This window comes from Brugia malayi, assembly GCF_000002995.4.
Source record: "Brugia malayi strain FR3 genome assembly, contig: Bm_v4_Chr2_contig_001, whole genome shotgun sequence".
In the NCBI taxonomy this organism is placed as follows: domain Eukaryota; kingdom Metazoa; phylum Nematoda; class Chromadorea; order Rhabditida; family Onchocercidae; genus Brugia; species Brugia malayi.
This window is the reverse complement of record NW_025062476.1, coordinates 10,526,755-10,547,285: the sequence shown is the minus strand read 5'-3', so window position 1 is coordinate 10,547,285 and position 20,531 is coordinate 10,526,755. Positions and strand designations below refer to the sequence as shown.

Below are 20,531 nucleotides of genomic sequence, written 5' to 3'. Positions count from 1 at the left end.
GAAATATTTATTATTTATTCAAATTATCATGTTATGTTTATGGGAAAAGATGTTAAACTGAAGTTTTTATTGAATTATAGTAGTAAAATTTTCTTAGATTCCTCTTAGATGTTTCGATAAATTATTGACAAATTGATGATGATGATGATGATGATAATGATGATGATTACGATTACTATCACTATTATGATGGTGATGATAATGATGATAACGATTTTTGCTCTAATTGTCAAACTTCGATGTATTAAGATTGTGTGGAAAATATTTCTTCCTAAAAATTTTTCAATATTTATTCTGGGATATGTTCGATTATTACATTCAGTGAAGATTAAAAGCTATTCGAATTATCGAAATATCATTTTGTTCCTTTTTCAATGGTACATTTCAACTTTTTCTTTTCTGCTAACAAAAAAAAAAAAAAAAAATACAATGCGTAGAACAATTATACGATACATAATAAACAATCACTAATTTAAAAAATTCTAAACTTACCAAATATTATTATTTAACAAATAAAAAAGCTACAATCTTAACAAATTTCTGTTTTTTTTTTTTTTTTTTTTTTTTTTTTTTCATAAATTTTATAGAGAATTTCAAAAACATTAATGCAACAATCTAAATCAGTCATTGCACTAATGAATAATTTATATTACACCTTAGGCAAATGTCAGTATCAAATTAGTGGAAAAAATTTTAAAAATAAATTTGGAATAAATATGAAATAACATATTTGTTTAATTTATAATTTCTAACATTCATTATTATCATTAACAAAAATGAATAAAATTATGTTGCAATATGCATTATCAAGCAGTGTATAATGATATATGCTAAAAGAATAATTGTTGAAATTGACTTAAATTTTCCTCTAAATTATGCAAATATCTCTTCATGCATAGAATATGAAATTATAAAAACATATAATATTGATTTTTTGTTTATTTCATTATTTCATATTTTTTGTTCAAAGTAATTTCATTTTCAAATGATTTTATTAATCAAAAAAAAAAAAAAATTAACATATCTTTTTTTCACTTTGAGCAGAAAAAGAGAACGAAGTCATTTATATGCCTAAATCGAAGAAGAAGAAGAAGAAAGATGTCAAGGTATTGATACCTGAGAAACCAATGGCAAATTTAACTTCTGCTATGCGACAGGAATTATATGCTACACCGGAATCTTTCGAAAATGCAACCGTTCAAACATCTTCAAGTGATACCGTAAGGTTTTTTTTTCTTTTTTTTTTATTAATTAATATTAATGAATTAATGGAGCAGTTAATTGATTATCTCTTTTGAAAGATCAATTTTAGGATATTAATTGTAGTTGAAAATATTGATGTAAAGCATGCAGGCCTATGCTTGATTCAAGCTTGAATTCTTTTAATTTTTAAAACTATACTGAAGTTTATCCATTTATAAACTTTTAAATATATTTGCTCCTCAAATATATTTAAAACTTTTTACTAATGCATTTGGTCTATGTTCCATAAAAGATTTTAGATAATTAGCAAAGTTTTTTTTTTTTTTTTTTAATAAAATTATTGCCAATTGAGTTATTCACAAATTTTTAGAATCATATTTGCATATTGTAAAATCTTCTTTCTATGCAATAATTTCAAGGCTAACTAAAAGCACTATTAGGAAAGTAATTTTATTATTAATTTTAGATTTATAAATTGAAATGATTCATATACTTATGCATTATTTATACATTTTCAAATGTTTTACAGGAAAAAGGAACAGAAGCAAAAATATCAGAGAAAATGTCAACGAAAGAGAAGAAATCAGAAAAAGAGATCAACAATACTGCAGTGATAACGAAGGTAAACGATGTGCAAACTTATGATGCTGATCTAATTGGCACATACTCACAAAGTTCTGGGACAATTTCCTACGATTCCATCAACTCAATGAATGATGAATCATTGGAAAAAGCTAAGATTAATAGCAAATATGTAAGATCCATTCAGGAAAAAAAAAAAAAAAAATTTATTCATCACAAAATTACCGTAAACAGACCGTAAATAAGTAAAATGTGAAATGTTTCTAATGATACGAATAAGAATAATATAATAAGAAATAATAATATAATACGAATAAGCTAACCCAAATTACCTCAAACATTGCATACTGAACACTGCTAATCACTTAGCAGTTTAATAAAAAGTTCAAAGAAAAAAAAGCAGTAATAATCTGAGATATGAATATAATACTCAATATACTACCAAGAATTATAGATAATACATTTACCTTATCTACTTCATACGTAAATAAAAAATTTTATATGAAGCAGTCAATAGTACTTCGATAAAGTTTTAATTAAATAATGATAATTATAACTAAGTTTAATTTATATATGTGTAATAGGAATTTAAAACTTTTGCTGAGTTAAGGACTTATTGGTTCAAAATTTTAGCATTTAAAATAGAAAAATTAATTTACAGATACAAAATACCGATACGCAGTTGCATAAAATGGCCACGGAGCAGTTATTGAAAGATGATTCAAGCATAGCTAAGATGCAAGTTATCAGTGATAGTGAATTAGATCGTCGGATTACCGAACAGGAAGTGCCATCCGAAAAACAGAAAGCGATTCCGGTTACGCCATTATGGGGACTATACGAAACTGTTCTCATCAAGAAGGTATGAAGGAGCAAAGTTTCTACAAGACCTGAAATTAATTACTTAAATTATTGTGCTTCAAAAAAATGTCATATGCTGATGATGTATTTGAAGGAAGATAAAAAAAAAATGAAGTTTTTAGGATTTGATAGTAATTTGAATTTAAAACAAAAGTTCTTTCTATTTGAGTTAATTTATAATTCATTTTATGTTTGAGAATTGTTTAAAAAAATAAGGAAGAAATTAAAAAATGAAATGTAATTAAAAGCTTAGATTATCATTCAAGAAGTATCAGAGATGCCTTATTCAAATTTGAATCCGAATTTGTTTTCTCATTGCTAACAAGCATCATCATTGATAGCGAAAGCATAAGTTCCTTTGACCAACAGTTGACCATTGGATAATACTAGAACTCAACTATTATATTACTTACCTCTAATTTACAGAGCTAAATTATTTGCTTTTTAATTATATCATTCTTTTTTCTCTTTTTAAAAATGATTTTTTTGTTGCAATTTATTATGAATTATAGTGCATAGATGAAGTGGTGGAGAATTTTTTCGCAAGTCCTCGAGATGACATCGAGTTGACGTTGAGGTTATCACGACGTGATATGTTCCCTAGATTACACGTGGAACTAGCACCGATCTATCAAGACTTACATATTGAAGCTGGTCGTTTTCAACAAAATGCATTAACACCATTTCACATCAAAAATAGACGTTGGCGTTTTGATGACCTTTTACGAGTATGATATTTTGAAAATTTATGCAAATCATCCAATTACGTTTTTTTTTTTAAAGAAAACCAACAATTGGTAGTAAATTGAAATAGGGAGGATTCTGGCAAAGTTTATTAGAATCATTTGTTTAATTTAAATTTCTTTCCAAGTAAACTCAATGAGAGCAAAAAGATTAAAATAATAGTTAATTTTCAAAGTAGCTAGAATAATTATCCGAACGAAATTCAATTTATTTATTTCATTTTTCAAATCTAACAATTTCAATTTGATATTTCAACTAATAGCAAATGTTGCAGACAGAAGATATAAATGATAATCTGCCATCAAAAGATCTTTCAATGCAATCTATGGAGAGCAGAGTATGTTTTAAAAATTTTATATAAAATTTAAAGTCTTTAAAAGTAAGTAAATTTCTTCTTAAAATCAATATGTTACTTATATGTAATTCAATATGTACGTAAGTTACAAGCATACCTATTCAGACTTTACCTGTTCATAATTCATTTTAGGTGTTTATTTTTTGAATTTAATTCCAATAAATTTCATTGAATTAGTGTAATTTTTCAAGAGTGCTTCGATATGCTATGCACAATCTTCGGATGCGACAACTGCTCGATCGCCAAGTTATGACTATCTCTCGTCTGCATACTCTTACCTTGTTGCCTTTGTTAAGGTATCACCTATATTTCAGTAGGATTAATCTTGCTTATTACATAGCAAAATGATTTAATTAGACTGATTATAAGATTAATAATATTAGAGATAGTATACAATTCTAAAATAAAGAATGTCATTTATACTTATACAAATACATGTGAAATATAGGATACATTCTCTCTCTCTCTTAAAACAATTATATTTCACTTTCTGTTCTCGTTAAACTTTCAATTTGGCATTATGTGATAATCATTTACTGAATCACTTATCACATACACTTATCATATATGTTTCTATCTATCTCTAATACTCCTATCTATATGCTTTATTATTAGTCAGTGGTACCGAATCGAAATCAAACATCAACAAAGAACAGCAACGATAATAAATGATAGTTTGCTAGTCTTTTGGATGCTAAATTTGATTTCATTTCAGAAAATTTTATTGTCACTGCAAAAGTTCATGTAATTGCAAATTTATATGATTTATTTTTATTATCAAATAAGATATATCCAATGAGAAAAGAAATATGAAACAAAAATTTCCATTCTTTTGAATTCAAAACGTGAAAAATCAATAAATAATATATTTGGTTAGCTAAGGAAAGGAGATAAAATAAAATTTATTTTGAAAAAAAAAAAAAGAAAAGAAAAGTGCGAGATTCATGAGAATAATTGGAAATTGTATTTCATCTAGGCACCATTTAGAATTAAGCATCAAATTTAGATCAGTGACATGTAACTTTATCAAAGCTTGCTTACTTCGCTATTTCAAATTCTGTTACCTATCATAAATTGACTCAAGATAACAGGTAGCTTTCATACACAGTAACTAATCATTTCGAGAATTGGTTCCATTTGTCCTACTGCACAATGTAAATTATTATCAGTTCTGAAAATCTCTTAATTAAAATACCGCTTTTCTACTGTTTTTCGTATTTCTTTTTATCGCTTTTTCATTTCCATTTAACATATTTACATTTAGAAATAAGCCAGGTGAGATGAAAAATTAATGTATGTGAAAAATGAAATAATAATTGAATATTAGAAAAAAGCAAGCAATGTTTAACACTAACAATAATATTTTAATCTTTCTACTCAAATTTTCGCAATCTTTTTGAATATTTCGATCGACTTTTCGCCTTACAACGTGGACATATAGGCGCATTTCGATGTATGAGTTGTTCACAGGACTGACACTTCTGCAATTGTCCAACCATTTCCGGAATAAGAAAAATGAAATGAAGGAATAAATTGGATTATTGTATGCGTTATAAAGAATACATCATTTTTTGAAACACTGATATTTCATTTCGCAAATAAATCCATCACTAAGTAATCTACTAAAAAAATTGAACAAATTTCAAATCTCCTTAAATGAAATGTCAATGTTTCAAAAAAATTCTTTTTAAAAGTTGAGAAGCAAAGAAATGATATCAATTGTAGCTATTCATAAATTGATAAAAAAAACTATTCTCAAAAAATTGAAGTTGACATTTTTCTTTTTGAAGCAATGCTGAAATGATATATTTTCACAAAAGCTGAATCTAATTTCTTTTTATCATTGATCATTGATAAACTATTGTGTCACTGAATCATTGATCGCTTTTTCGATTCTAATAATTGCATTGAATGATCGTTTAATAAAACTTTATTTCTTCAACTGCTTTTTTTTCAAAATTATTTAAATGATATTTTGGAGCAGCTAATAACAAGCAAATATTACTTTCATCTTAGCTGATTCACTTATAGCTGACATAATGCCAGTTATAGAAGGTGTAACTGTAGTTGTTCCACCACCGGATGTACACAAAAGTCGATCGGAAGCTTCCAAAATATGATTTCGATGACGATTTAGCATCTCTAGGAATGAAAGATGCGATAACTGATTCAGAACAAGCGGTGTTGTTAAGGCCAAATGATTTGTAGTGTTGTTATCGATCACTCTGAAGAGCAATTTATGAAATTTTGGTAAGCAAAACTAAGAAATTACAATTTTAAGTCAATATCAGTTAAGAAAATTTTAAAATTTAGAGTTTTCATAATAACTAGTTAGAATGTGAGAAGTTAAGACATCCATAACAATTTATTCTCTAGCAAATCATATTCTATAATCCGTCCTAGAATTTAAAATTTTTCAAAAAAAAAAAAGTCAGCCAAATGCATAATATTATATTTATTGCATACAAAAATTTATATTTCGTACTCATCAAATTGTGATGGAAAAAGTATTTCATTTGTTAGCAAATCTGTTTCGGAAATACCGCTTTCGCATAAAATTTCATTAGTACGATTCAAATCTCTCTCAATTTCACGATACTTTTGCGCGATACTATCTTTTTTAGCATCATTTCCATTTTTCAGACTTTTGAAAGTATCTTCCAAATGATTTATATCCTGAAAAGGTATTAACGACTTCATAAAATAGAATATAACATTAAGAGCTATAAATTATGTAAAATTCGAGAATGATGCCGGTTACCTAGTATGAAGATTACTTTTTTTTTTATTTTTAAAATATTTTTAAAGTCCCAGGCCGAATGATCAAATTAAAGCATCGATAGATAATTTCGGCAGTAAAGATTGTTTACCATTTTTACGCAAATTATTGCAAATTTCAAAAGGTTAAATTTATGAATTTAATATATTGTTTTTTTTAAAGTAATCAATCATTGATACAAAACGAAGAAAAGAATTACTTCGAGGGATTGAATAGGTCCATCAGTATTCATTTTATTTGTTACTCATATAAAAGAAAAGTAAAAGTTTTAATTTGAAATTAAACCTTCAACACTTACTTGATTAATCTGTCGCAGCTCATCAGCGTGTGATCGACGTTCACTTTCTAATTCAGCGCTTAATTTTTCACAATGAGTAATAAACATGCAAATTTCTCGAAGCTCATTGAGTGCAGCACGTAACTCATGCAATCTTCCAGTGAATTCGTTTACTTTTTGACTGCAATTATATCAGTTAACTTATTTTCCTATTTTTCTTATTACAAATTCAATTACTTTACTTACTGCCCGATTACTTTATCAATAACTATTCTACCTTATCTATTCATTCCTTTGACTAATTAATTATGCGATTTTAAATTTTAGGCCTTCTTGTTTAAATATTCGCATTATTTAAAGCTACGCAAACATCAATAATAGTTGCAATATTTTCTCTTATGCCAAAAACTTGAATCAACAATCTTTTCCTAAAGAGAATATTTATAACCATCCTAAAATAGAGAAAAGAGTGTCCTCTTTCCCTCCACCTCTCCCTCTTCTTCTTCTCTTTCCCTCTCTCTAATAAATCCTTCATAAATAATAATGTAAGTAAGCATTACTTTGCTGTTGATAATTTGCATAATTCTTTACTTAAAACCGTCAGATTCATCAGTTATGCAGCATGACAATTCCACAATGTCCAGTACACGTTTTTACGCTGCAGATATTTGTCGTCGTTAATGATGAACAAAGAAAAGAAAATTTTTAATTTCAATTTGAAATTAAAAAAAAAGAAAAACTAAGCATATGATAAATATGAAAATTGTTAATATAATGATGAATCATGCATACTTTACAATAATCACTTAAATTATTCACGTACGTTTGTTTATCTTATTTGCTTTTTCTTCGTTTTTCAAAACTGTGCTCTTAAAATGCTTTACATTATTAAATTATTACAAAAAGAAAAAAAGGAATGAATATGAGATTATTTTAGTTTTACATGTAAACAATAAATATATGTCAAATTGTGAGAAATAATTAATTGCAAAATGTTTTAAAGCAAAATTCGGATATGAGAACGTAAATTTGAAATTTTGAAAAGACAAAAAGAAAAAAATAAGAAAGAAAGAAATGAAATGAAATGAAATAGGTGTGATAAAATGAATGTGAGGACAACGATGACCGTTGTAGTGCACATTGTAGGAATGTTGTTGCGATGTGTCGAATAAATTGATGCAGATGAATGGATGGATGGATGGATGGATGAATGATAGAAGCATTTTATGCAGATGATTTTATGTCATGTAGCAGACATGCTTGAACGATGACGATGACGATGATAATGATAATGATGATGATGATGATGATAATGATGATGACGATAGTGACAACAACGACGACAACAACAACAACAACAACGATGATGATGATGATAAGGATAATACATTGGTTGAAAGCATGTGGGAAGAACCGTTTGGTGCTGATATGAAAGAAGAAATAGTTGTTCGAATGAAAATGGCAAAAGTGAAATATCAAAAGAAGGAAAAAATGTAAATAACACATTGGAACGAAACATTTGATTACATTCTATTACCATTATATTGAATTATTAGAAAAAGAAGAGAGAAAAGTACACGTAGCGTATATCGTACGTATGCTTAGTTTTTAGTACGATTTGACGCTATAATTAAATGCATGACTCATCAGTATGTAATGCATGTATAATTTTTACATAAATGTAACATTTATAAAACTATCTATAATTGATATTTACTAATGATTACAATTTATTTTGATTTTTTTTAAATCTTTTGAATTTTTTGTAGAAAATTGTCAGTTATTTAAACATTTATATTTGATAATACTTATATTTATATACTTATTTCGTGTGCCTGTGAGGAAAGATTTTTTTTTTTTGTTTATACAACATATTTTACAATGGTACGTTTATATTATCAAGCAATAAACATTTTATAATCTTTTTTATTTTATACATAAATTAAAAAAAAAAAATACAACTAATGAATTTTATTCTGTCACCTTTCTCTTCGGTTTTTTCGGATTTTTTGATCGACTTTTACTTTTACACATTGGACATATAGGAGCATTACGATGAATTTGTTGGAAACAGGACTGACATGTCTGAAAAAAAAAAATAAAAGTATTACTTTAGTAGTATAAGCGTCAATGTAGCAACATTTAACATACATTAGAAACTTTAATGTAAATTATAAGGTAGTAGTTTAAAGCAGAACAAAGATTTAATTACTAACATAAATTATCGATAAGCAAATTAATTACTAAAAAAGTAAACTATTAACGGTTTGGATAATAATTTCCCATCGTTCTTTCACTTCCTCTTTACCTAAGTGGTAAATTAATTAAGTGAAAACAACCTTCATGGGCGGTGATTGATGGTCAACTTTGGCAAGTGATGAACTAGTCGGGAAAGCATGATGCATAGTTGGCGGTCGTCCCATTGTTGGTGCTGCTGCTTGCAGTAGAATGGAATCAAAATTAAACATGGCACGCTGTACAACAGCTGGTACTGAATTCACCTTAAAATGACGCAATAGAGGTGGTATACCTGTACTTGTAGCAGCTAATGACCCAGCAGGTGAAATATTCCTGGAAAATTCACATTATTTGACACTTATGATGATTGAATATTGTTTTAACAAGTTTGAGCAACATGAGTTAGGAGTGAGAATTTGCATTATACAAAGAAGTCGTCTGAGAAATTTAACCTAACCATATCAAATAAGATTACAAACACTAAGTAAAATTTATATTTTAATTACTTGAACTTTCCATAAGACCTTTCAGATGAATGAAACTATGCTAAAGCTAACGGAGCGATTTTATTCGGTGGTATAATTGATGGTGAAATGAGATCTTCTTCACTAATGCCACTTTCCCGCGATAACTCATTCGTCTGTTCCAGCAATCGAAATATCTCCTCATACTTCTGACTAATACTTTCCTCCATTTGTCGCTTTTCTTGCTTAGCTGAATTCATAATTTTTTCCAACTCTTGTTTATCCTAAATATAAATTTCTAAAATTATGTCATTCAAATTTTATTTTCTTTTTTAATATTTTTTAAAAATATAAGTGGATCTTTAAGGAACGTCACTGTCAATGAATATCTCTTCCAAATCAGCAAAGATATGATTTTTTTTTTAAAAAAAAAAGGTGATCACTAGAGAATTAGTGGTTATTATCTTGGATAATGAATATCTGTACTCTTCTGGTATTCTGATAACTCGTGAAGATTCATTACAACTATTACTTATTCCCTTTTCCTCGATCTCTATTTCTCGATCTCGATTGATTAAGAAGTGATCGACTATTGGTGCCTAATTTTACAAGTACCTGTAATCTTATAAATCTTATACTACTATATAAAAAGTAAGATATCGACATCCATTAAAATAAATCAACCATATTAATTTGTTGGATAATTTCGCTATGGGCATCCTTTTCTTCATTTAAATCACTGATCGTTTTTTGTGTCTCTTCGATAAATTTTTTAGACTGCTGAAAATCGGCTAATTCAGCTAATAGTTCGTTGCGCTTCACCGTGAAATCTTCCAATTTCGTCCTGAACTAGCATGATTATAATTATCATAAAGCTTATCAGTGCAATTGTGACCATAATAGTATCCTTATCGGTGTCATCTATCAGTTTATCATGCCTTGATCTCATAATTCTGACTGCTTATCTGTATAACCATAGCATTATTATAATCGTTACAATAATTAGTGATTACACTTTGCCTAAACATTGACAATTATTTTTACAAAATATTTCAAAGTAATTTTTTGTTTATTATACAAAAATGATAACATGGAGAGATAAGCTGAAACGAAAAGATTAGTCATTCGATCAAAAACCGTTATCTTTACGATGATCAATGATTATTAGTAAAGGAAGCTTATATTTAGGTAGCTAATTGCTATCAAATTATCAAACCGCCCCTATTAGCAACTAGGGACAGAAGGAACTATTATTATCGTGATTTATAGCTATGGAAATCAATTCCGGATTTTATGACTATCATATCTTTTCATATCAATTACTGTCTGTTGTTACTTCTTCAAACTTTCAATATTTAAGTTTATAACAATCACTATTCAAAATGTATCGAAGGTAACTTACTTGGCTTGTGCAATTTTATGCAATTCCGTCGAGAGTGTATTCAGATCGATTGGTGGTGATCGCATTGTTCAAAAATGATTAGTGTATTTCGTAAATTTCCGTTATAAACTGCTTTCTAAGTGTTTCAATTGAATAAAAATATTGCCAATAGCTAGCTGATTATTGTTGAAATTATTTCGTACAAATTTATAGAACAAAATTTGTAAATCCCTACGAGATTTTAAAAAAAAAAAAAAACATTTAGAAATTGATTGTAATTTACTTCTACTTTAGGTAACTGATTACATGTTATGATAATTAGAAGGGAAAGGAATAAGCCGAATTCAATTCGTTTCTAAAGGAAACCGTAATGACAAAATCTACAAAATATTGTATAAATAAATAATCAAGATGAAAAGAGAGACATAAGATGACAGAGGGTTGACATTGATTCCAAGTTTAGAAAGCAGTGAGGTCATTGGCTTACCCATCGACCTCAATTCCTGTACCCCTTTCCCCCGCCCAATCTTAACTAAACCAAAAACAGAGTCGTAAATTTAACGATATATGGCCATTGTGAGGTTTAGAATGAATGCATTAAATTAGAATGAATTGGTATGAGCAGACAGAGTGTAAGCGATCATCATTGACATATCGGATGAAAGAGGAGGAAAAAAAGGAGCTCGAAAAGACGCTGCTTCTACCCTTTCCTTCCTTCTCCTCCCCTACTACTAATACCATCACCAAATGTGTCATCCATCTATCATTTTATGATGATATCGATTGATAGCATGGTGATGGTGGTGGTGGTGGTCGTGGTGTGGTGATGGTAGGTTCGGTACGAGGAGTTACCTTGATAAATAAATAAATAAATAACGAGAACCAATTGCAATAAGCCAAGAAATATCAAAATCACGTGGAAGAAACAAATACATTAAATAAGCAAAACTCGACTAGAATAAATTTTTTGATTTATTGAAAAGTACGATTACTGAAAAACAAGTAACCGATACGAGGAGTTGTTACCTGGATGATGAGATACTCGATAGCAAGAGCTACCTGAATGAAGATACCGGTAGCTTTTCATACCGGTAGCTACTAAGGGGTATGAATGGAATATATTAGGCAACGTTATGATTCTCATGATGATGAGGGATTATCTGCATAATCCAATTGACCCTGAATTGCGCGACATCATTTCAATTATCCTTACTTATCCTTACATCTTTACATCTTTATCTCACTACTAACTGAAATGAAATATATAAGAAATTAAATTATTTTATAGAAATTAAATTAGAATTATCAAAAGTAAAAAAAAAAAAAAAAAACAAAAAAATTATATTTGCAATAAAATTTCTTTAGATGATATTATCGACTGAATAGATTAAAATAACTAATTGAAATGATTTTAGCACAAGCAAATGTTTCAGGTATGCTTCATCGTTATCATTTGCTAAAAACTTCGATGGCATTCATTAGCGTAATTTATAAATTTGTACCATTTATGCAGTAAATGACTAAACTGTAGCAATGACTGAAATTACTTGCTAAGGTTAAATTTTAATATTCAAAAGTAAAAATACACTTAAATTTTTAAACAAAAGTCATGTCATTCAAATAAAATATGAAAAGAGAAGGAAGGCATTGGTGCTTCAGCGGCATATTTTGCACATCAAAGAAGAGAAAGAGGTACATACATCTGTCGCATCACAACAATCAGAGAGTCTTTTTTATATTTTTTGTAAGATCGATACAGAATTGCTTAATATTATTTATTGTTTATGCTATCGTTGTTGTTATCGTTGTTATTGTTGTCGTTGATATTATTACCGTTATTATTATTGTCGTTGCTGTTATTTGAAGTTGAAACGAATGCTACAGATTGGAATGTCCTTGAATTTCATTTTATTTCACACTGATTTCTCAAAAAATTTTTACAAATTCTTTCGTTGTGCTTATATCATGATCGAAATGATAACGAATTGAGTATTATCAATCACTGTTATCACCTCATATATAGAATCATCTAAAAGTCTTTTGAATAATATTGATAATTATATAAAATATCAAAATTTAACACCACTACCTATATCCCAAAAAAAGTTTTCAAAATTTATTGATAGCTGGTTTCACAGCTATTTTGTAAACATATTTCGAAAGCTGAAAAATTTTCTTCTATAAATCGGTGAAGATTTAATAACAAAAGAAAAAGTCACTGACTGGAAAAAAAATTATACAAAAATTTTTCCACAAATAATACAATAAAATTTATGGAAAAAAATCCTTTTTAAAATTCGTTTTAAAAGGAAAAAAAAGTTCTGAAATTGGAATCAATATGAAAAGTAATATAACATCCAAATCTTTCATATTTTCGTTCTTTTCCATTTTCTTTTCTTTGCTTTGATTTTAGAACAGTCTCATAATTTTCAGGATAAAGAGCTGAATGAATGAATGAAACAGATGAACGGAGAGGTCATATGTTCTTTTCATCTTCTTGAACATAACTATTCTATTATATCATTTATCAAATTTCACACATATCATAAATTTTTAAAATGTCATTTAAAAATTTAGGTCACTCACTGATAAGATCATCCTGAATCTCTATATGTTATAATTGGATGTTATTAAATAGCAATGCCATTTTACCGTTAATTTTATATATTTCTCTGCCCCGATTTATGACAAATATATTCATTGCAATCTTCAAATTTCCCAAAGTGTACCCTATTTAAAGGATTGCTGTTATCAATTGTTAGTTTATAATCAGAAATTTGTTTTCAAAGATGGAATTGGATGTACACAGGTACCTTCTTCGGTATACAAATCTGTAATCTAAATTACACAAACATTACATTTCGTAAATAATTTTAAAAATATTAGATTGAATAGATTCTATCAAAATTTAATTTTTCATTATATATGTACATTTTTTTAAAGGCAATTTCGACATATAGCAATTGCTGCAGTAACATTATCAATATTCTCCGTCTCATTAGCAATCTTGACTGTGCCATTACTCTACAGCTATGCTCATCATTTGCATTCGAAAATTCTGGATGGAACAGAATTTTGTAAAGTAAGATAATTTGCTGTACAGTTTATTGATTTTAGAAAGTTTGCGCCATGGAAATGCATTTTTTTTAGATGAGTTCTCAAGATATGTGGTCCGAAATATACGCTCTTCGGGATCAACGTCAAACGAGAAGACGTGAGAAACGTGGTTGGTTATTTGGACAATGGCGAGATGATGGTATTGGTGATGCAGGTGGAAATGGCGCTTATGGTGCACCTGCAGCAGCGGTTCCATTTTCGTGTTTATGAAAAGAAAAGTAGAATATCAAGTTGAATTGTGGAAGTTTTTGAAAGATTCCTAAACTTAATTGAAATTAAAAATTATAGCCCGTTTTTGAACCGCCATCACCATCACAGCCGGATAAAGAGGTGGTAATACATATGATGCGTTGCATGTGTCAACATGGACCACCTGGGCCACCAGGACCACCGGGGAATGATGGCAAGGATGGTAGGGATGGACAACCCGGAAAGGTAGCTATTATTTTAGGATCAATAAATTGATAAACCTAGTATTGTTAAAGCCTTTTTTTTTGAATTTCAAAAAAAAATTTCTTAAGTTTCATTTCCTTCAAAATGTTATGATAATTGGAGATTATTTGAAAATATTCTAATTTCATCTTTTGTTTAGATTTTAACATCTTTTCTTGATAGCATGGAAATTCTGGAAGAAGTGGTAACGTAATGCCGTATGATGGTTTGAAAACGGAACCTTGCATAATTTGTTTGCCTGGTCCACCTGGACCACCAGGACAACCGGGTAATAAGGGACCACCAGGACCGCGTGGTGAAACGGGAGAACCAGGTCATGATGGTAAGTAAGAATTAAAGCAATGGATGGTGCCGACTGACATTTACTAAAAAATACTTTTCAGGGAAAAAAGGAACTCGTGGCATGATTGGGCAACCCGGTTCAATGGGAAAAACCGGTCCAGTCGGGTCTAAGGGCAAAAAAGGAGAAGTAAGTTATATTCTGTATGTTTGTAATTGACTTCATTATATATTACTGGTTAAAAATTGAGTTCGGTCCAAATGATAGTTGGTTAGCACTAATGATTTATGCAATATTTTCCAATCCAATATAAAATTTTCCAGTAATCTTATCACATTTCAGGATGGAAAACTTATTAAAATAAAAGGACCTGCTGGTATTCCAGGAGCTCCAGGACCAATCGGACAACCTGGTATGAAAGGAGCAAAAGGGGATCGTGGACAGACTATTCCTGGACCTCAAGGACCACCAGGCGAGGTAAGTTATTTGGGACTTTTGCAGATTGCTATTCGAAATTCATTATTTATTCTTTGGCTACATTCTTCAAAATCATACCGGATATATGTTTCAGAAGGGAAGAAAAGGCAAAAGTGGAAAAAAAGGACCACGAGGATTGCCAGGACCGAACGGCTTACATGGTTTGGAAATTAATTTAGATAACTATTTAAAAAATTGGGTTGCAATTCTCTCAGGAAATAAAGCATTCTTTATTAGTCAGTTCTGGAGCACTAAATTTCTAAAATCTTAAATAATTAGAAATTCTGAAGATTTTAAAAGACAGATTTTTATATTTTCCTTTACTCCCTAATTTAGGTATCGATGGTGGTTGCGGTCATTGTCCACCACCGCGAACTGCACCTGGCTATTGACATAGGATATGACAACGAAACTTCTAGTTAGAATGGTGCTGTTTTATATTTGATATTTTAGTTTTGCATAAAAAATTATTTATGTGCAGTAAAATAAAACGTACTCACTTTTTAAATTTATATTTAATGATATCAAATTAGCAAAAGTTCGATACAAATTAACCTAATTGATCTCAAGATGATAATAATAAATTTCTTTGGAATAAGACATCAGCCAATTTTTTGTTATATATTAAATATTATGGAACATGTCTTTCTCACTAAAATCTTACAAATTTCTTGAAGACAAGTTAAACATTGATAGGAGTAAAATTTACATATTCCTTACATTCTTCTATTTTAAAGTAAAAGGTAGGAACTATTCAACTATGCATTAAAATAATTTCACACTTACTGTAATATGAATAAATTTATTGTAAATTGTAACTAATATATGCTAAATATTCAGTGCTTCAAAATTAAACTAAAATTATGATAAATTCTTCCAGAAAATTTAAGATAATTTAATGATAATATCATTTCTGTGTTTGCTAATATTTGGAAGTGGTTGTTTGCATATATGTATGTATGTACATGTAAATACATATTGAAGCATTTTTTTTTATGGTTGGTATTTGTAAATTTATTAGCAGTGGATATTAGTAGTTTGCTTGCTGAGATAGGCAATTGATATTGTTTACTTTGCATAAAAACTTTTTAGCAAATCTAATGAATAAACAGTATTTGATGAACTGAAATTCATTTATATTTTCTTATTCATTTTAAACTGCTCAAATTTTTGCATAAATTTCATTAAATATATTCAATTTTGTTAAACACTTTCATACACACACACATATATATATATATGCATAGATATTTTCTGATGGTTTGATAATTGGCTAATTACTTACTTATTTACTTAGTTACTTTAGTTTTCACGCAACTATTATGTAAGAAAATTTTTTTGCAGCATTTAGTATTTCTTTAGCTTCTAAAAAGTTTTTTCTTTCTATGCATTATATTCCTTGCAATCAATGAATGAAGTGTTTTTGAAGGCATCGCTTGATACATTAAGTGCTCAGATTGCTGATATGAGTTTCACTGATATTTTTATTTTCATCTTAATCGGTGCTACTATTGGTATAATGCTGGCAATGCTTGTCATCGTTTATATGTGCAAAGCTGTAGGTATCTTATTAAACATAAATTAAATTATTAATTTAGACTTATAGGAGTTAAACACCGAAATGTTGTCGCTTTTATATCATTTTATGATACTAAAACTAAATTTTGTAGTATATACAGTTATGAATTATAAATTTAAATTAATAATTTAATCTAAATTCATATTGGGCTAAAATAATAAACTTTTATAAGTGGATAATAGCTTAAATTTATTATAATTGGGCAGTGAAACTTTTAGATTAGAAGTCGTCATTATATTGATGTTCCATTAAATTATCGTCCAATGGTAATACCATCAAAAAATTCTCCATCATTTAGCAAAATGAATGGTTTTGATGGTAATAGCGGCAAAGCGAAACAAAAAGTAACATTTCAAAATTTCAAAATTTAACTGAAAAAAAAAAAAAAGAATGAATCATTAATAAAAGCAATTATTCCATTACTTTTTAATAATTCTTTTGCAATTGAATGTTAAATGTTAAGCTTAAGCCTAGGACTTTATTAAATGTCGGTGACACCTTAGCCTTAATATTTGACTGCAAGTAGAAATACTGATAAGAGTAAAGTTGTTTACAAGTCAGTTTTATACATCTTTGCTTGTTATATATTTATTCATATTCTTTCTATGATTTTTTATTTTCCATAATCTGTTTTTCACTTTTTTTCTTGTCACAGAAGTTAGTATCACTGCCAACTTATTACTACCACTACTATCTGTACAATATATCATGAATGACTTTGGTCTATTGAGCCATTTAAAAGGAAGAGAAGTTACTATAATTCAAAATATTTTCCAGTGAGTAAACACAAGCAAATTGCGCCATCTGCAATCATTACATTCCAACAGCAAACATTTGCACAGTGATGAAAAATGCAATGAAGCTGAAAAATAGTTTTAAAAAAAAACCTTTAAAAAATTCCCAAAAAATGATTTTACTTTACTTTGTTAAAATTTGTTGAATACTCAAATAAAGAATGAATTGCATTTCTGTGCAATAATGTTTTTGTGAAAATAACGTTAACGTTTATGCTTTATTATCCTCTATCTTTTACCAACCAATTTTCTCTCGGTGTAATCTTTGCTGTGTTACAAGAATTACCGGCAATTTGGCAATTTGCTATTCCTTCGTTAGCAAATAATTCTTTCAAATACAGCATTATATATAATCGATTGTCAATATATTGGCATATTGTCGCAGTTGTCCGGGATATCGTCAAGGTAACACTTTTAATGTTGTCGGTATGTTATCGAATATTAAGCTTGTCTACCTTTTAGATTATTAATATTTCCATCAAATCAAATTTATCCTACTACGATACATTATCATTTAGCTAGAGCTTCAGCTTTTAGCTAATCTTTCTCATTGATGTTTTTAGCCTCAACCTAAGCTGTAATTTACTATCAAAGAAGAAAACGAGTCATAGTATGGGGTCAAAATGCTACGACATTTTCTTGCTGAAGTAAAGTGTCTGTGATAGTTAGGCCTAATTGTTCTAAGGTAACGAGTTAGCAGTCAGATAGCAAAGCTTACCACTTGGGCCTTTCATGCGAATAACGATTAAATATTTGTCAGACATTTTCAAGGCATCCATAGTATTTAAGATGCAGGACAAATGCCAATGCTACCAATTTAGGCTTAATTTAATATTTCCGACTCATTCATTTCCTTGGTTACTCAACACAACAGTAATTGCTAACACCGCTCACAACGAATTTATTAATTTCAATTTCCAACTTTAGCACATAGTGCCACAACCCTCGCTGTATTTTTGAAAAATTCAAATAAAAAGCTTATTATTATTATCATTACTAATTAATTAGTTATTGATAATTCGGAATAGCTGCAAGACAAGGAATGAAATTAAAGTTAAAATCTATTTTACCTTTTTTTAATCAGCCTCTCCCAGTAACTTTTTTTTAAACTTTTCTGTTTTTATTCTATCTATTTCTTTCTTAAAATTAGATTATTCATAAAAGAGGCAGAGATAAAGTTCGAAAAAAATTTTTATAAATGTTAACTATTGTTGTCGAAGATTTTTTGAAATATTTAATACTGTTTAGACGGTAGTTTTTAATTTTGAAATGGACTTTTGTTGAAAATTCGAATTCTTTTCTTATAAATATATCATTTAAAGCGCGATCTTAAAAAGAAAAATGACAAAAATTTTTGAGAAATGATAATGGTGTTTTGAATATTAGCAAACTTTTAACACGGTGAAAAGCGATAAATATTCCCGAATGAATTCCTAGATCATCTTTTTCAAAACTTGAATTTATTCATATCAACTTGCCTTGAAATTGAAATCCGAATTTAAAAAATTATATAGCACTTGAAATTTTTTAGAAAAATCTACTTTTGCAAGAGAAAAGTATTCCTCTCTCATCAATTTTGTTCGCTTTAAAATTAATTTTAGATTTTCATGTTAATTTCACTTCCTCCCCTTTATATTTTGCTAAATTATGTCGTTTATTAACGATCTAAGGAGTGGCAAAAACAATATGTATTAAAATTAAAGATATATTAATGCACTTCGTTTTATTCAGAAGACAAAGTTCACAAATATTTATAACGATGGCCAGAAAATGGCTATTAGTGTGATGTGTATGTATGTGTGCATGTATGTGTATGTTTTGAGATATACTTAGGATTAGGATGACAACTGAAATCGTAGAAATTGTAAGTCTGAATGCATGGATATCTTTCCTGGACGTCTCCAAATTTGAAAAAATGACCAAGCACCAGCTGAGCAACACAATAAAAAAAGAAGGAAAACGACCATTATATGTTTAAATTGAAAAGACCTAACGTTCACAAATAATACGATTGAAAACAGCAATTTTCTTACTTCGTACAACACTATCAATTTAAATAAAATAAAATCTACAGCAATATCTCAAAATGATAAATTAAAATTTTGAAATTTTTTGGAATCGTGCAAATAATCTAGGTTTTTGTTTCTCTCCTGAAAGGATTCAGAATTTAGGATGCTTTCAAATAGTTCTCGTCAACAATATATTTTCCAATTATTTTTTTTTCTTACGAAAAATGAAAAGAAATTAGAAATCTAAATAAAATCTCTTTCATTCACGAAGAAATTATGCATATGTATAGATGTATACATGAATAACAAATGTTTCACTTAATGATTGAATCATAACATATTCTCAAATACAAAGCTATATTTCTGTATTTCTAATGAAAAGCAAAGAAAATCCAACCAATAGCTTCACGTGACCTCTTGACCTTTCAGCACCTCTATGAATATAATATTTATTTCAAACATAAATCTTCTTTTTTTTTACAACACAGCCCAACTCTTTTACAAGTTTCTATTATTACCGTTTTGCATTTGACCTTATCTTCCTGCAATATTCATTTATTTAACCGTACTCTATTCCTATCAAAATCTCACTGATTTTACATATTTCTCAGCTTTGTACTTTCTAATGGAATTACAACTCCGGAAAAGGAACTCGCCATCCTGTTTTCAGATTTACAATCTCCATATGACTTGACATCAGCAAACACACTGGCACTGAAACAAAACAGATAAACCAGTAAATACCGCAACATTGGCCCTTTCCTGCTATTCGTTGGCAATTTATGGACATGCTAGCACCTTAGCAATGATTTTATTTGAGGTGGGGCGAGCATTTCTGCGTGATTACGTAGAGACACGGGGCATCCCGTGTTCGTATCACGTTAAGGTCACCTTTGTGTGATTATACGGATTGAGGCATGGTGATATAAAAAGCCGAA

The 20,531-nt window shown here is 28.8% G+C and overlaps 6 protein-coding genes and 1 non-coding gene across 8 annotated transcripts; 5 read left to right on the top strand and 2 right to left on the bottom strand.

Annotated features, from left to right (window-relative positions):
• Positions 1-1,067: 1,067 nt before the first annotated feature.
• Positions 1,068-4,417, top strand: Bm11076 (Uncharacterized protein; the record flags this gene model as incomplete). 2 transcript variants are annotated; one of them, XM_043079177.1, is made up of 7 exons in its annotated part: positions 1,068-1,220; positions 1,733-1,825; positions 2,447-2,647; positions 3,159-3,374; positions 3,665-3,727; positions 3,937-4,041; positions 4,361-4,417. In XM_043079177.1, 7 exons carry the CDS (start codon positions 1,068-1,070, stop codon positions 4,415-4,417), a joined length of 888 nt encoding a protein of 295 aa, XP_042935111.1. The 2 variants fall into 2 exon arrangements, with proteins under 2 accessions (XP_042935111.1, XP_001896624.2); XM_001896589.2 differs by having other exon boundaries at positions 1,733-1,957.
• Positions 4,418-5,118: 701 nt separating this feature from the next.
• On the bottom strand, positions 5,119-7,411 carry Bm7591 (Uncharacterized protein; the record flags this gene model as incomplete). Its single annotated transcript, XM_001896588.2, has 5 exons — positions 5,119-5,226; positions 5,751-5,970; positions 6,231-6,421; positions 6,823-6,982; positions 7,362-7,411. 5 exons carry the CDS (start codon positions 7,409-7,411, stop codon positions 5,119-5,121), a joined length of 729 nt encoding a protein of 242 aa, XP_001896623.2.
• A 493-nt stretch (positions 7,412-7,904) lies between these two features.
• On the top strand, positions 7,905-8,298 carry Bm11075 (Uncharacterized protein; the record flags this gene model as incomplete). The annotated part of the gene is made up of 2 exons (XM_043079176.1): positions 7,905-7,943; positions 8,053-8,298. The coding sequence occupies 2 exons, from the start codon at positions 7,905-7,907 to the stop codon at positions 8,296-8,298; spliced, it is 285 nt and encodes a 94-aa protein (XP_042935110.1).
• A 474-nt stretch (positions 8,299-8,772) lies between these two features.
• Positions 8,773-10,970, bottom strand: Bma-vab-23 (uncharacterized protein; the record flags this gene model as incomplete). The annotated part of the gene is made up of 5 exons (XM_043079175.1): positions 8,773-8,886; positions 9,141-9,372; positions 9,597-9,787; positions 10,188-10,347; positions 10,906-10,970. The coding sequence occupies 5 exons, from the start codon at positions 10,968-10,970 to the stop codon at positions 8,773-8,775; spliced, it is 762 nt and encodes a 253-aa protein (XP_042935109.1).
• Positions 10,971-13,673: 2,703 nt separating this feature from the next.
• Bm11074 (cutical collagen 6, putative) lies at positions 13,674-15,603 on the top strand (the record flags this gene model as incomplete). Its single annotated transcript, XM_043079174.1, has 9 exons — positions 13,674-13,693; positions 13,828-13,966; positions 14,035-14,190; positions 14,290-14,436; positions 14,617-14,776; positions 14,838-14,923; positions 15,077-15,211; positions 15,306-15,372; positions 15,548-15,603. The coding sequence occupies 9 exons, from the start codon at positions 13,674-13,676 to the stop codon at positions 15,601-15,603; spliced, it is 966 nt and encodes a 321-aa protein (XP_042935108.1).
• On the top strand, positions 14,127-14,210 carry Bma-mir-5853. The gene has a single exon (XR_006228165.1). It is a non-coding gene; the product is annotated as a pre-microRNA Bma-mir-5853 (primary transcript).
• Positions 15,604-16,619: 1,016 nt separating the features above from the next.
• On the top strand, positions 16,620-17,570 carry Bm14725 (Uncharacterized protein; the record flags this gene model as incomplete). Its single annotated transcript, XM_043079173.1, has 3 exons — positions 16,620-16,769; positions 17,009-17,134; positions 17,568-17,570. The coding sequence occupies 3 exons, from the start codon at positions 16,620-16,622 to the stop codon at positions 17,568-17,570; spliced, it is 279 nt and encodes a 92-aa protein (XP_042935107.1).
• Positions 17,571-20,531: the final 2,961 nt, after the last annotated feature.